At 54.4% G+C, this 15,588-nt stretch overlaps 1 protein-coding gene across 4 annotated transcripts in view; it reads right to left on the bottom strand.

Annotated features, from left to right (window-relative positions):
* Brd1 (bromodomain containing 1) overlaps nt 1-14,429 on the bottom strand; it is a 51,591-nt gene extending 37,162 nt beyond the window's left edge. For 2 of the 4 annotated variants that reach the window (XM_048353833.1, XM_048353842.1), the window contains exon 1: nt 10,496-12,567. In XM_048353833.1, the coding sequence (XP_048209790.1) occupies nt 10,496-11,859 (1,364 nt within the window). In that variant the 5' untranslated portion in view covers nt 11,860-12,567. Of the gene's footprint in view, nt 1-10,495; nt 12,570-14,269 lie in introns of those variants that run through there. The other 2 variants (XM_048353823.1, XR_007212071.1) reach the window with 2 other exon arrangements.
* Between the last annotated feature and the right edge of the window lie 1,159 nt (nt 14,430-15,588).

Genomic DNA, 15,588 nt, shown 5'->3' with positions numbered 1-15,588 from the left:
GGACAAGAAAACTGAGACCACAGCAAGGTAACATTTTGGGCCCCCACCAGGCTGGCACACAGAAATCTGAAACCCCCTAGAACTGAAGAGGCATGCAGCCCCAGGCAGGAGTGAACTGGGAGACTGAAACTGTGCAGCCACATCTGGCCAAGACAAGGCAGGTCCAGCATATCTTTTTATCAAAGTAGTTTGCGTCCTTTCTATCCGTCTTTGGAGAATTGTTTTTCCAAAAGATTCATGCTTTGGCCAAGTGGCTTGGCCCTTATTAATTACATTTTAGTTATATACGTACTTTTCCTGAGCACTTTAAGACATCCCGTTAAAAGCTCCTCCCTTGAATTTCAGTGGCATCCTGTTAATTAAGCTACATCCTTTTGCAGATTGTGAACTTAAGCTCTGCCAATGAGAGGAGAGGGGTGGGGCCTGCTGAGTTAGGGATAAAAAGGGAGCAGCCTGCCTGCTTGGTGTGTCTGCTTGCCAGATTTTTCCCAGGACCCCAAAGGAACTGCAGAGCCATCCCAGGACATAAAGAACAAGACAATGTTGCTGCAGGTCCAAAGCAGTTTTGAAAACTCCTGCCATATGTGTGAAGGGAGGGGGGGAGAGAGAACCCGCTTAGATGTGGCAACAACCAGAGAAGAAAAAAAGATCAACTGGGGTTGGAGTCATGGCCCAGGTGGTTGAGCTCCAGCCAAGAGGCGAAAGCATCAGAAAGTGACTGAAGTCCTGATCTCAGACCGAAATTAAAAAAAAAAAAAGATTAACTGTACACACTAAGATTAAATTTTTTCACATTTTAAATGACAGCATGAATATAATACAAAGGCAATTCACAGAATGGAAGAAAATCATGTTGTCTGATAGGGGATCTAATATCCAAAATATTGTGTTAAACATAAGTCAGATGATGCTCCTCCCAGTCCAAAAACTAAAATGAAAAAGAAAACAGGATTAAGCATTTCTCCAAAGAGCTGGGTACCAGGGGCTCATACCCATAATCCTATCTACTCAAATGGCTGAGCTTTGCGGATCTGGACTGGAAAGGCAGCCCAGACAGGAAAGTCTATGAAATTCTTATTTCCAACTAACGAGCAAAAAGTCAGAAAGGGAGCTGTGGATCAAGAGGCAGAGTGCCACCCCTGAGCAGGAACGTTAAAGGACAGAGCCCAGGTACTGAGGTTCAAGCCCAGTACACACACTCCAAAGAAAACTCACAAATGGTTGACAAGCACAAGAGACACTCAAGTTTTAGCCATCAGAGGACTACAAATCAAAACCACAAGGAGTTACACTTCACACCATCAGACGGCCACAGCCAAAGACAACAGTGGCGTGAGGATGCAAAAGGGTACAACTGCTGTGGAGGAAAAATACAAAAACACAGTTATCACATAACCCAGCAATTTGGCTCCTTGGAATATACTCAAAAGAAATGAGGGTTGGGAATATGGCCTAGTGGCAAGAGTGCTTGCCTCATATACATGAAGCCCTGGGTTCGATTCCCCACACCACATATACAGAACATGGCCATAAGTGGCGCTGTGGCTCAAGTGGCAGAGTGCTAGCCTTGAGCAGAAAGAAGCCAGGGACAGTGCTCAGGCCCTGAGTTCAAGGCCCAGGACTGGCAAAAAAAAAGAAATGAGAACATATGTCTACATAACAATTGTACACAAAAGTTCACAGCAGCACTATTTATTAAAGTCAAAAAGCAGGAACCCAAAAGTCCAACAGATGAGATTTTTTCATCCATCCAATACAAAAATGAAGCACTAATCCATGCTAAAATATGGGTGCACTTTGAAAAAAAATATGCAAAGTGAAAAAAAGCCAGATTCAAAGGCAAAAATCATACAGGATTCCATTTTCATGAAAGCAAACCTGTGGTGGCCAGAGGTGGGGAAGCTGAAAAGTATAGGGGTTTTCTGGAGTGTTGAGAAAGTTATAAAATTGGACATGGTAATAAATGTGTAACACCAGGCATGTACTAAAACCCACGAGACAGTAAGTACACTGTAATAATGCATACAAACTTTATGGTGTGAGCTACAACCTACAAAATTCACCCCTCCCCCCCCAGCAGTGAGGAAGGAGCATGGGCAAGCTCCCTCCTACCCTCCCCCCCCATGAGGAAAGGACATGGGCAAGCTCCCCCACCCAGTGGAACAGTGAGGAAGGCATGTGAGCCAATTCCCTCCCCCCTTCCCCGCCCCCCCCACCAGGAAAGGACATGGGCAAGCTCCCCCCCCCCCACCCAGTGGAACAGTGAGGAAGACGCCTGGGCAAGCTCCCTCCTTCCCTCCCTCCCTCCTTCCAGGGCTCAGTGAGAAATATGACATGTGTGCTATTTCAGGTCATTGCTTACACAAATAATCCATACACTACTTGTACATATTGAAGCTATCCGTTCTTAAAACACTAAAAGCTACAGTACTGACAATTCAAGTCATTCCAAACAATGGGCTTGGATGTAGTAGTCAGGAAAAGGAGCTCTTGCCTGGCATGAAAAGGTCCTGGGTTCTATCTCAGCACAGGGAGGTGGGGAAAAGCCATTAAATTTTAAACTAGTTCTCAGTTCAAAGCTAGTCTGGTTGGAAAAGCCCATGAACATCTATCTTCAATTAACCAGCAAAATGCCACACCATAGAGCTGTAGCTCAAGTGGTAGCCTGACAAACCTCAGTGAAAAAGCTAAGAGAACCCAGGCCCTATGTTCAAGCCCCAGTACCACCACCACCACCCCCAAAAAAAAAAACAGGGCCAAGGCCACACATCATGGTCCACACCTGTATTCCCAGCACTTGGGAGGCTGAGGCAGCAGGACTGAGGACAGCCTAAGCTACATAACAAGACCGTCTCAAAATAAAGCAAGCACCAAAAACACAACCACTTCTGACTGCTAAGCAGAAGTGAAAGAGAACTTCCTTAATTCAAAGAGCATTTCAGGCTAGCATGCACTGGGAAGCAACTTGCTCAACTGTCAAATAAAGAAAAGCAGAAGCTTTGACAAACCCACCAAAATGGCCACTTTCCACAGATACTCCAAGAGGACACACAATGTACTATAAAAACAAAGACCTGCCATCTATACAAAGAGCTACTAAAACACCCTATTTTCAGGCACCAGTGGCTCATATCCGCCGTAACCCTAGCTACTCAAGAGGCTGAGTGAGATCTGTGCCTTGCAGCTTGACACAAACAAACCAGCCCAGGGAAGGCAAGCCTTTGAGACTCTTGGAACTGTGGTTCGAGTGGTGGAACTTCAGCCTAGAGTGAAAAAGCTAAGGGACAGTATCCAGGCCCTAAGTTCAAGCCCCGGGACTGGGGCTCGTTTAATAAAACAAGTCATCTGGAACTCAAATGTAATGAATTTTTCCAGGAGTAAACTATAGACCGTTACTATGACATTAAGGAGGCCCAATGGCAGCCGCGAGGTCAGCCACCCCAGGGTGCCTATGCCGACTCAGATGTCACAGGACCACACGGAAGAACTGGGGGTGAGCAACAGGACACCTCTGAGCAGCAAAGCAGACCGCCTCACCTCACCTGAGGCTGGGCCGAGGCCGCCCTCGGCCGCTAAGGCCTGGTCAGGCCCTGCAGACCAACTAGCTCCACAGGTTGGCCCAAAGGGAAAGCAACTCCCACTCGGTGCATGGGGGGAGAAGCAAAACCAGATCCCCTCATGTCATCCTCAACAGCCAACCCCAGGACCCCAGTGACCCCTGCTGGACAAAGGCAAAGCTTTTTGAACTAGGGAGAGGGAGGGTTTTTTGGGTTGTTTTTTTGTGTTGTTGTTGTTTTTTTGCCAGTCCTGGGGCTTGAACTCAGGGCCTGAGCACTGCCCCTGGCTTCTTTTTGCTCAAGGCTACCACTTGAGCCACTTGAGCCACAGCGCCACTTCCAGCTTTTTCTGTTTATGTGGTGCTGGGGAATCGAACCCAGGGCTTCATGTATATGAGGCAAGCACTCTACACTAGGCCTCACTCCCAGCCAAGAGGGAGGTTTTTAAAGCCCAGATCCAAGAGTGTGCCTCACATGATTGCTCGCTCCATCAGAAGTTATAAATCCAGTTATGATTTTCATGAATCTTGCATGTACTCATAGAGTCACGCTTCCAAACGACAGAACGGGAGAGAAGGCTGGCCAGGCACAGGCGTATTTGAAGCAGAGTTGCAGAACAGAGCTAAAGGATTTCCAAGTTGAGGAAGTAGAGGTGTGGCTCAAGTGGCAGTGTCAGCCTCGAGCAGAAAAAGAAAAGAGCATGAAGCCATGAGTTCAAGCCCCAGTTCCAGTATATACATACATACACATACACACACACACGCACACACACACACACGTAATGATTTCCACGTTGAAGCCAGGCGCTGGTAGCTCATGCCCACCAAGATTACGGAGCCTAGCTACTCAGGAGGCTGAGAGCCAGAGAATTACCATTCAAGGCCAGCCCAGGCAGAAAAGACCAAGCAACTCAATCTCTAAAAGAACTAACGAAAGGCCAGGCTAGATAGGAGGCTCAGTGATAAACCAACAAAGCAAGCCAAGTAAGCATGAGATCAGACCCTGAGTTCACATCATCATACTGGGGAGGGGGAAAAAGGAAGCAAGTTGAAAAACAATTTTTATAGATATCACTAAAAACGAGATTAAAGGCCAAGCCAAGAAGACAAAAGGTGCATATAGCCTTGCACGTGGAAGCATAGCAGGCCCTGAGCACATTCACCCCTCTATGTTATATTCCTTTTCATTTGGTGCTCTTATTTACGATTTCATCTTCATCACAATTTTGATAAATTTGCAGTGATTTGTCACATACTTCAGCGTGATTTTATGTGGGTTCAACCAGTGTGGGCCTCCAAGAATTCCTTGCATATACTGGTTTATGGTTTTACTGAATTTGACAGTCCCAAGTGTTTAAAAAAAAAAAGTCATTTTGCCTCTAAGGCCTCTAAAGAATTTTCCTCTACAGGATATAGGCGAGGGAGGATTCCAATAGTTTAACTCCTCTGAACAGTTTAACAATGGGAGTACCAGAAAGCTAAAGTGTTTATTTTGGTTAGATAAAGGGAGGAGGCACAGACAGGACAGGAGGGGCAGCCAGGGCCAGTGGCTCAGGCCTGGAACCCGAGCTACTCAGGAGGCTGAGGTCTGAGGATCTGGGCTTTCAGCCAGCCTAAGAAGGAAAGTCCAAGAGACTCATGTCCAATAAACTACTCAGAAAAAGCTAGAAGGTGCACTGCGGCTTCAGTGGCAGAGTGCTAGCCGTGAGCAAAAGAAGCTCAGGGACAGTGCCCAGGCCAAGTTCAAGCCCTAGGACTGGCAAAAAAGTAAAATTATTAAAATAATTTTTAAATAAGAGAAACGGAGGGGGTGGGAATGGGCCTTGATGGTAGAGCACTTGCCTAGCATGCACGAAGCCCTGGGTTCGATTCCTCAGCACCACATAAACAGAAAAAGCCGTAAGTGGTGCTGTGGCTCAAGTGATAGAGTGCTTGAGCACAAAGAAGCCAGGGACAGTGCTCAGGCCCTGAGTCCAAGCCCCACGAGAGGCAAAAAAGAAAAGAGAGAAAGGGTAGGCAAATAGTCATTATACTCAACGTACATGTGTAAAAACGGAGCTACGTAACTTCAGAGTATGGGTGAAATTGGGAAAGAGAGGGAATGATGGAAGAGATGACATGGATCAAGTCATACATAATCTGACTTGTTGAAATGAAACCCCTTTGTACAACTACTTAAAATTTTAAGAAGTAAAAAATGGAATTTGCCTCTGGGTTGGACTACTGGAGCCTCTGCATGGCCAAGATCAGGTCAGTTGTGATCATCAGGACAGAGCTATCAGGACAACAGCAACAGGCTATTCATCAAGTACACGCCAGGAAGCAAGACCTTCTCAGAGGTGACCGAGGTGATAGCCCATCTGATTCAACCCCAATTTTACTATAAATCTACCCAGCGGCTGAGCTCTGCTCAGCACACACCTCCCCCCTCTCCCCCTACACACCTGCACGCGTGCACGTGCGCGCGCGCACACACACACACACACAGGAGCTAGCACCAGGCAGCTTCTTCTAGGTACAGGGCCTCCTCCCCATGCCGGTGTCCTGCAGTGATGTGCCACCTCCCCTCCCACTCCCATAACTAACCAATCAGCACAATCATCACAAAGGTGAAAGAAGGGCAGCACCCTGGACAGAGAAGCCAGGTGGACACTCACAGTCAGTCTTCACTGGGAAGGCTGGCCAAGCAAGGGCCATCCTACAACCCCTCTGTATCTCCTTATCTTCAACTCTCCCCGGGGCCACTGATTAAGGCACCAGGAATAAACACCTCCAGAAGTCACACAGGGCCGCAAGGAATCACCAGGTTGTTGCAAATCTGAACTTATTTCCAAGTTTAAAAAGATGACACTCAAGCCAGGCGGGTCTCAGCACACACCTGAAGAGGTGTCTTTGGCGTGCCAGGGAAAGGCTCTCTCAAAACTCTGGAACCAGGCCCATCCACTCCACAGTGAAGCTCGTGTGGACTAGGAGCACGCCAGGTCACACCTGAGCAGGAAGTGTCAAGACTGCGTGCAACAATAAACCTGCTCACACTAGTAACAAGAAGAAAACAAACCTTGCCAAACTATGATGAAAGTGAAAAGAGAAAGGCAGTTCCGCTCAGGGGTGCCCCTCTGCCACACATGTGCTCTGTGTGCCCAGGGAAGACACTGGGGGGGGGGGGGGGAAGCCCAGATGGTGGGGCAGTCAGGATGGGTAGCCTGAAAGCGCTAGTTCTTAGCTCAATAAATGCACTGCTTCTAAGAATCAAAGATACAATCTGAGAATACTCTTGGAGCACCCAGACTTCTCATATTCTTTGGTTCTTATCAGGTCATCTGGATTCCTGTCAAGCGAGTGTCAACTTCTCAACCCACAACCTGACCAACATACAACAGGTAGCACGCGTCTGTAAGTTGCTAATATTGTAAATGAAAATAAAACTCAAGGCACCTATCCCACCGAGCAACACGGCGTGCCCAGAGCACCGATTAACAACAGGGTTGAGTAGGAGCTGTGGCCACTGCCACCAGCCTCTCTCAAACACGGTACTATCACTAGCACAAGAGGGAGCGAAATTCAACATCTGCTATCGACACCAAATGCATATCATTTCTGCATGCCTTGTTTTGAAAAATCCTCAAACTACTGTATATCAAGGACAACATAATAAAATTAACTGTCAAAAGCATGGAAGGGAAAAAAAAGCACAAAAACCCATGCCAGAATCTACTGTTACTCTCTCTCTCCACAGCAAGGTGGCTGCTCAGTCCTCACAGTCCACTGCAGTCCCTACCCGGCCGGCAGCAGGACAGAAGGGACTCGCAAGCAGTAAGCAGCCCCCCGCCCTCGCCCCCGTGAATGAACCAAGTACGAGGAACTCCTCATCTTCATCACGAACCCAGTAACATGCTCGCTGCTTAAGCATCTATGCTGAGCAGGATGCACTGAGAGAAGCTAGTAAGCCCCAGTCCAGACCAAAGCAGATGGCAGCCGCTTCACCAACCACCAGTCCTCTAAAGGTAGGAGACACCCACAACTGGAAGCAAAGAAGATCTGATGAGGTGCCAGACTCAAGCGATCCAGGAGGACCCATTCCTTATCTGTCCCTTCTCTTCCAGACCTCCCCTGGCCGGGGCCCCATATCCCCCAGGGAGCAGCATGAAGTGGCGCTGTGGCTCAGGTGGCAGAGTGCTAGCCTTGAGCAAAAGGAAGCCAGGGACAGTGCTCAGGCCCTGAGTCCCAAGTGGGAGGACTGGCAAAAAAAATTTTTTTAATTAAAATAAAATTAAAGAGTAACAAAAAAGGGAATTCTTCTGTCTTTAGACTTTCCTTACCTTTCCCCAATTTATGGTACACTCTGCCTAACTGTTCAATGATGAACTACCACACATAGGTGATCCCATAAGACATGAGAACTGAAAACCTAGACCAAGGACACATAATCTGAGTCCAAAAAGGAAAAGCCAGGGGCTGGGAACGTGGCCTAGTGGTAGAGTGCTTGCCTAGCACGCACGAAGCCCTGGGTTCAATTCCCCAGCACCACATAAACAGAAAAAGCCAGAAGTGGCGCTGTGGATCAAATGGTAGAGTGCTGGCCTTGAGCAAAAAGAAGCCAGGGACAGTGCTCAGGCCCTGAGTTCAAGTCCCAGGACTGGCAAACAAACAACAATGCCATTACCACAAAGAAAAGTAAGGGAGCCCCTCTTCTCTAAAGTCTCCTCAACAACTGTGTGGATGTGTGGATGGCCCCACGTCCTTCTCACAGCGTTCCTCATGTCTCAACTGCCTGCGGGCAGAACAGACTAAGCAGCAGCACCCTGCAGCCCCGCCGAGGGCTGCCCGTGCTCCCTAGCCACAGGTGGCCAGGCCAGATGCACACTGGGCTTGGGGCAGTCAGTCACTCACACGCCTCGGCCTCCCGTCACGTCCCGCGCTGTGCCCAAGGCCTGCCTCTCCCACCCGCAAGGCAGGCCCAACCAACCCCATGCAGTCAAGCTGAGGCCGGCGGTGCCGCAAACACCCGACCAGGCTGCCAGGCTGACAGAACAAAACACGGGCTCAGGTACACATTCTGCCTCTCCTCACAGCTCCTAGATTAGGTAAAGGGGGGAAAAAAAGAAAAGAAAAACCGAACACAAGCCAGCCACCACCTTTCACCACTGTTTGTCAGCACCTGCTCGGAAATCCTCAGGCCCAAGCTTCCATTTTCTTCTGTCAACTCCAGCAACTCAAGCCACCGATGCTCTCTTCCCACAGGCCCTCCTACCCGGTAGGAGTCTCCCATCCCAAACACCTCAACACCAGAAACCCCAGGACCAAGCCCAGGAGCCAGCAGGCCCTACCCTCACCCAAAGCAGGTTATCACAGGGTGCTGGCCGGAAAAGGGAGGCCTCAGACTTCTGGTATGGGACTGCCTTTGTTTCTAGGCTTCTTTAGCCTATCACCGCAGTGAGAGCACCCATGAGGTCAGGCTGACCACCCTATGGGACCGACACCTTGGTCCTCTCTCTCTCTGCAGGAGAAGGGTTATGAGCTGTGGCTAGTCACTTTCTCTGAATCCATGGACTCCGTGAGGATGTACAGCACTGTGTAAGGAAACAAGATTCATTTGGGAAAAAAGGCAAAATAAAATTACACCCAAGTATTTTTTGTTGTTGGTATTCACTGGGTCTTGAACTCAAGTCTTCACACTCTTGCTTAGCTTTTTTGCTCAGGGACGGCATTCTACTACTTGAGCTACAGTTCTAGCTTTTTGATGGTTAATTGGAGCTAAGAGTCACATAGACATTTCTGTTTGGCTTGGCTTCAAACTGCCACCAGCTCCCAGCAACTAACACTAACTGGTGCTGGTGGTTCATGCCTCCTAAAGTGAAACCTCTTTTCATTCCCAGGCTAGCTAGTGAGTCCCTTATAAACTTCTGACACTAACACCCAGCCCCATTTTGTAATCACAACAAACTGGTAAGGGAGTCACTGCAAACCACAGATACAAAGGAAAATAACAGCTAACATTCCGACAATGTTTAACGGAAGTGTAGGGTCTACCCATTTGCAGAGTGATTTCACGCACGTGCGTGCCCCTTCTGAAACTCAAAGCCCACGTCACACACGCTGTGCTGCCTGCTCTCAGGAGTATCTGTCTGCCTCAGCTCACCACTCAGGCTGCTCTTACCTGAGAGGACTGTGAAAAAGCCCACACCCCACACACACAAGTGACTTCTTCAAGTGGGTAAAGAGGAGGAGTGCGACCTAGAAAGGATCATTTATTCCACACTTGCGGGTTCTGGTGTGAAAATTCACTCAGTCACTTACCTCATATTCTTAACAATGCAAAGAGCACTTTTAAAGATAACAGAATTAAAAAAAAGTCAGTGGTAAAAGGAACAGATCAAGAAGACACAAGGCAGAGTGCTTGCCTAGCAAGTTCAAGGCCCCAAGTTCGAACTCCCATGCCAGAGACAAAGGCTAGCGAAGGACATGTACAACCGCTCCTGAGAGGGTCCCAGAGAGAGAGCCAGGGGAAGGCCCCACCACCACCACCACCCAGAACAAGACCACGGCCGGAGCTCAGAAAGCCCAAATCATCAGGAAAGCAAGGAGTTGACAAAGTAGGTAGGGAGTTACCCTCACCCTCCTGACCACAACTCCCATCCTAATCTTGAGGGGCTGCCTTACTGACCACAGCTCCTCTTTTCCAGCTATCAGGTCCCACAACCTGGGGACCAGAGTGCCCATGTCTGACCTGAAGACTATAAACCATCCCTAGTCCAAGTCTTTTACAGCACTGTACTGCTCCCCACCAAAATGCCGGTGGTAAGTAAATCCGGCCCCGTCCTAGGGGGTGTGACGCTCCTGCTGTCATGTGCCAGGGCACCCCTGCAGGCCCAAACCCGTGTCCCCCTCAAAGTCCTTCACTCCAGGCTCATCCTCCAGCCGACGCTAAGATGCGCTTACCTCTGAGGGGGAATATACGGAGCGCACACTGTGGGCAGCACCGCACAGGGCTCCGCCACTGTTTTCTTGCCCTTCTTTGCTTTCTTCCTGACCTTGGATGTGGACCTGACTGTTTTGACTGAGCTGTCTTTTCTACAGACACCATTTTTCATCTCAACATCCCCATAAATGTTCAGGGGCCTCCGGGTACACCCCGGAGGCGTGTGGACATCACAGTAGGCAGTCTTTCTGACCGAGAAGGTGGTGCTGCCACCCGTCAGCTCCTTCACAGGCTCCATCTTCATGTACAGGCCGGCCTTCTGGGCGCAGGTCACGTGGAATGCCGTGTAGCAGTTTGCTTTGTGGCACTGGATGCACGCACCCACGCCCTTCTGCTTACAGAGGTAGCACGTCAGTTTCCAGCGGGCTGGGGGGATGTTCCTCACCCCGTCGATGGGCTCGATGAACACCGTGTTGGCAAAGCCGACCTCCGGGATCCACAGGGCACACACCACGTGGCCCCAGCGGTCGTCGTCCGTCTTTTTGAAGGCACCACCCTTATTGGGGCACAGCACACAGTCAGCAGGACGGGACCGGGACTGCAGGCAGTGGCGGCAGAGCCACTGGCCCTCGGGTATGTAGGGCACCCCGTAGCACTCCTGGTGCACGGCCAGGTTGCACATGTCGCAGAAGAGGATCACGTTGCTGTTCTGACACTCCCCGTCCATGCAGATGCAGCACACAGCATCCTCATCGATCAGGGACTGCTGCTCGCCCTGCTTCTGGTTCTCGCAGTAAGACTCCTTCTCAAAGCGGTCCATCAGGAACTCAAACATGTTCTGTGACACCGCTGAGACACAATCGCTCTTCCGCTTCTCGTTAATGATCTCCAGCCAGGCATAGTCCTCCTCATCCATGTCGTACTCCACCTCTTTGTCCAGCTCCTCGGCAGACTTCTCGATGAACTTATAGTACATGGGGGGCCTCCTGGGAGCAGAGGGAGGGCTGTACTCCACGATCCGCACCTTGGGCTCAGGGAGGGCACTGGCAGAGGCTGGGGTGCCATGGGAGCTAGGGAGGGCTTCGTTTTTCTTTTTGACCCTGTTGTTTTTGTGACGCTTAGTTCTTAAGCAAACAGGTGGTCTCTCGCTATTTTCTTTATTGCTGTTGCATTCGCTCATTTCTTGAGCAGTGAGGTCATCTTCTAATATGATCTCCAAGGGATCAAAAATACTGATGCGATGCAAGCGCCCTTCGATTTCTATCTCAACCATCCTTTGAGCCTGAGCGTAAGTCAGTGTTTCTCGCGTGGGGGAGTGCTTAACACTGGGGGAGGAAGGATGCCTCGCTGTGGAGCCTCGATGACATCGTCCTTTCCTCCTCATTTGGCAATGATTACCTGAAACCAAGGAAAAGGCAAAAGACAGTTCAATGCAGGGTCACTAGAGACTGGCGGAAGCCACAAAATACACTTGGGCGGCGCTACCTCATCAACTCGACACCCCAAGATGAAACTTACAACTAACAGGTTTCTGAGGCTTCCAAGCTACTCCTCCCAGGACTCATGACCACATTCCAACACGCACCTTCTGCCAGGGTTCAGTGACTCCCCAGGGCCAGATGGCAGGTGCAAAGGCAGTAAGCGGACAAACAGCATGCAAAAGTAGCGCTCAGAGGCTCCTGATGAACAGCCAAGTCACTGACGGCCATCACTCACCATCGCCTTTACAGAACCATGCCACCAGAGCAGGGACTGGCCTCTCACAAGTGCAGCAGGGGTTTTCTGGGCTGCAAGCTGTCCCTCAGGGAAGTCCACCCACAAGGCACAGAAGCCATGACCACGGGGATGCACAACGGCTACCTGGTCACAAAGAATACTCCCCTGAAACTTCCTTTCCATACCTGCTGTTGCCAAGGGATGGCCTGTGAGCCCAAGTGGCCAGTCCCCACAGGCTCCTGCTGGGGGCCAGAAGCTTCAAGGCCCAGCAACCTAAGGCAACGAGACATCGACTACAGCCTGTCCACAAACATACCCTCCATACGTCCCACAACACAGAGCCACCAGCCTGTCCATCAACACATCCTCCACGGGCAGGCCAGGACCCAAGGGGAGCGGCCGCTGTGCCGGTCTGCAGCGGAGGGAACACAGCTTCCACAGCTCAACAGTGAGCCCCCGGGCCGCCTCAGCCTGTCCATCCCACTCAGGCCAAGGCAGGACCAGGCGCTTTGCAACACGCCGAGGAGCACCTCTGCTTGCCTCTTAGGTAACTGAAGGTACCATGCTCCACTCGGGCTCCGGAGCAAGGACGAGGCTGCGACCCCACGCTGGGCGGTGCAGCGGGTGTCCCCATCGCTGGCTCGGAGGCCTGAACACTCGGACAGGGGTTTGCCAGAATTTGCTCTTTTCAGAGGTGGGTGGCTTACAAGCTGTACCTTTTCCTGGCAACACCGTACAAAGGGGAACATGAAAGACATCGCAGTCAGCCAAATTCCAAGTGACCTGAGTCCGAGGGGCCTCCAAGGGCGCTCACCCCGGATTCCCAGCCCAGCCAGCCTGCAGCCCCTTCTGAAAGGAGTGGGGGTGGGCCCCCCGGAGGAGCCTGTGCCGGGCGGCCGGCTGGGGGAAGCGCACGCACCCGGGGACGGGCTCCCGGGTCATTACTGAGGTGGAGCAGAAGCAACAGCTGGTTACTCCCAAGTTCAGACAAACATGTAATTTTCTCCTTCCCGGCCAGGCACCGGGAAGTTCTACCTATCGCCGGCCCTCCAAAACCCACACTTTCTCCCAGCGAGCGAGCGCCTGTGGCCACTTTCCTGCACGACTCTAACCTACTGCTTCGTGACGGCCGCGGCGGCGGCAGCTCCGGGCTCGGACGGCGCGGCCGGGAGCCGGGGGAGGAGGGGGCTCGGCGGCCCGGCCCGGGCCCCATCCGCCGCCCCTGCCCGGGCCCGGGCCCCCCGCGGGAGCTCGCGAGGATCGTCCTCAACGGCTCCGGGGGCCAAGGAAAGGCGAGGCCGTGTCCGCGCCCGTCCGGGACGCGCAGTCCGTCTAGACTCTCCGGGCCCCCTCCCTCCCCCGGGCAGCGAGGGGCACCGGGGGGCACCGCGGGGCGGGCGCACACCGAGCCCGGGACGCGGCCCCGACCCCGGCGAGGACCCCGGCGGGGACGCTCGGAGGCGGGCCGCGGCCGGCCGCGCTCCCCGGGGCCCCCGCTCGCGCGCGGCCCCCGGCCCGGAGGAGCGGCGCCCGGCCGGCCCGGAGGCGCAGCCGCGCTCACGCACAAAGGCCCGGCCAGGCCGCGCTCGTCCCCGGCGTTTCCTGCACAGCCCCGCCGGCGGGCGGCGGGCGGCGGGCGGCGGGCGGCGCGCCCTCGGCACCCTCGAGCGGGCTTCCTGCCTGGGCCGGCCGGCCGGGCCTATCGGTTACATAACGCGGGCCGCTCCGGAGGCACGGCAGGCCGCGCGGGGCCGGGACCGGGGCCGGGGCCGACGCGAGACCCGAGACCCCGGCCCCCCGGCCCCCCGGCCCCCCGCTCCCGCCCCCGCCGCGCCCCGGCCTCCGCCTCCACCCCGCGCCGGGCCTCCCCGTCGGCCGCGGCCCGCGACGCCCCGGCCTCCTCAGCCGCCCGGGCACCGCCGACCTCCCCGCCCTCCCCCGGCCTCCCACCCGGCTCCGGGCCGCCGGCCGCCCGCCGGCCTCCGCCGCCCGCCCGCCCGCCCGCCCGCCCGCGGACAATGCGGAGCCGCCGGCGCCGCAAACATGGCGCCGGAGCGGGAGCGGCGGGGGCGCCTCACCTTCGGGGCGCCGCGGCCGCGGGAGCCCGGCGGCGGGCGGGCGGGCGCGGAGCCGGCGCGGCCGGGGCGGCGCTAATGGCGCCGCGGCTCCTCCGCCAACGGCCGCGCGGCCGGGCCCCGCCGGGCTCCAGGCGCGCTCGGCCGGCGGCTCCGGGCCCGCAGGGCGCCGCGGCTCGGGCGGGGTCGGCGGCGCCGGCTCGGGGCCCGGCCGGGCGGCGGGCGCGGGGACAGGGCTGCTCGGACGCCGGCGGGGCGCAGCTCGCTCCTCCGCCAAGCAAACAATGCGGCGGGCGCTCCGCCCCGCGCGCTGCGTGCGGACGCGCCCCGCCCGCCGCCGCCATGACGCGCGCCCGCCGGCCGAGGGGTGGGCGGGGCGGGGACGGGGGGGGGGGGGGGAGGGGGAAGGAGGGAGAGAAGAGGGGAGGGGGGAGAGGGAGGGAGGAGGGGGAGGGGGAGGAGGAGGGGAGGGGGGGAGAGGGAGGGGGAGGGGAAGGGGGAGAGGGAGGAGGAGGGAAGAGGGGAGGGAGGGGGAAGGGAGAGGAGGGGAGGGGGGAGGGAGGGGGAAGGGAGAGGAGGGGAGGGGGGAGAGGGAGGAGGAGGGAAGAGGGGAGGGGGAGAGGGAGGAGGAGGGAAGAGGGGAGGGAGGGGAGGGGAGGGAAATGGAAGAGGGGGGAAGAGAACAGGTCCTGGGCCACAGGTGGGACAGTTCCAGGAAGGGCAGTGGGAGGGAGGTTCAGAGAGAAGGGGGGCAGCAGGGATGGGAGGTTCCATTGAGGAGGTGAGAGCGGAGATCTTGAAAGCACAGGTGACAGAGGATTCAGAGGAGCTGGTGGGGGGGGGGGCTACAAGTGTGCAAGTGTGGGGGCCCTGGGAGGTTCCAGGAGTGCCTTGCTCTGTAGGTGGTGGATAACTAGGAATGGGCCCCACCCCAAGTGGCACCAGCTGGGGGACCAGGCTGGGAAAGGGGGAAAACTGGACCCAGGGTGGAAAGGTCACCGACAGGGTGGGGCTGGGGACAGACTGGAGGTGCCCCCGACAAGGATGGAGGCCCCAGCAGGACTGGCACGGCCAGGCTGGGGACATGCTCCCGTCTTTATCGTGGGGCCCCTGGCGTGGGGTAATTAGGCCCTAGCCGCTTACCTCAGACCCTTGAAGATTTCAAAAACAGGACCCTGTAGACAGGACCTTAAAGGCCTGAGCCTAACCCCAAACTGGCTGCTTCCACTTGGGCTTAAGCCATAAAATCCAGTGGCCTCTCCACAACTTTCCCTCTAATATTTACCTCCAAAGTGATTTGAGACAAGGCACCAGGGTCCCTT

Source organism: Perognathus longimembris, chromosome 1 (assembly GCF_023159225.1).
Source record: "Perognathus longimembris pacificus isolate PPM17 chromosome 1, ASM2315922v1, whole genome shotgun sequence".
Lineage (NCBI taxonomy): Eukaryota > Metazoa > Chordata > Mammalia > Rodentia > Heteromyidae > Perognathus > Perognathus longimembris.
Note: the sequence above shows the minus strand (reverse complement) of the source record. Positions and strands in the feature narration are given on the sequence as shown.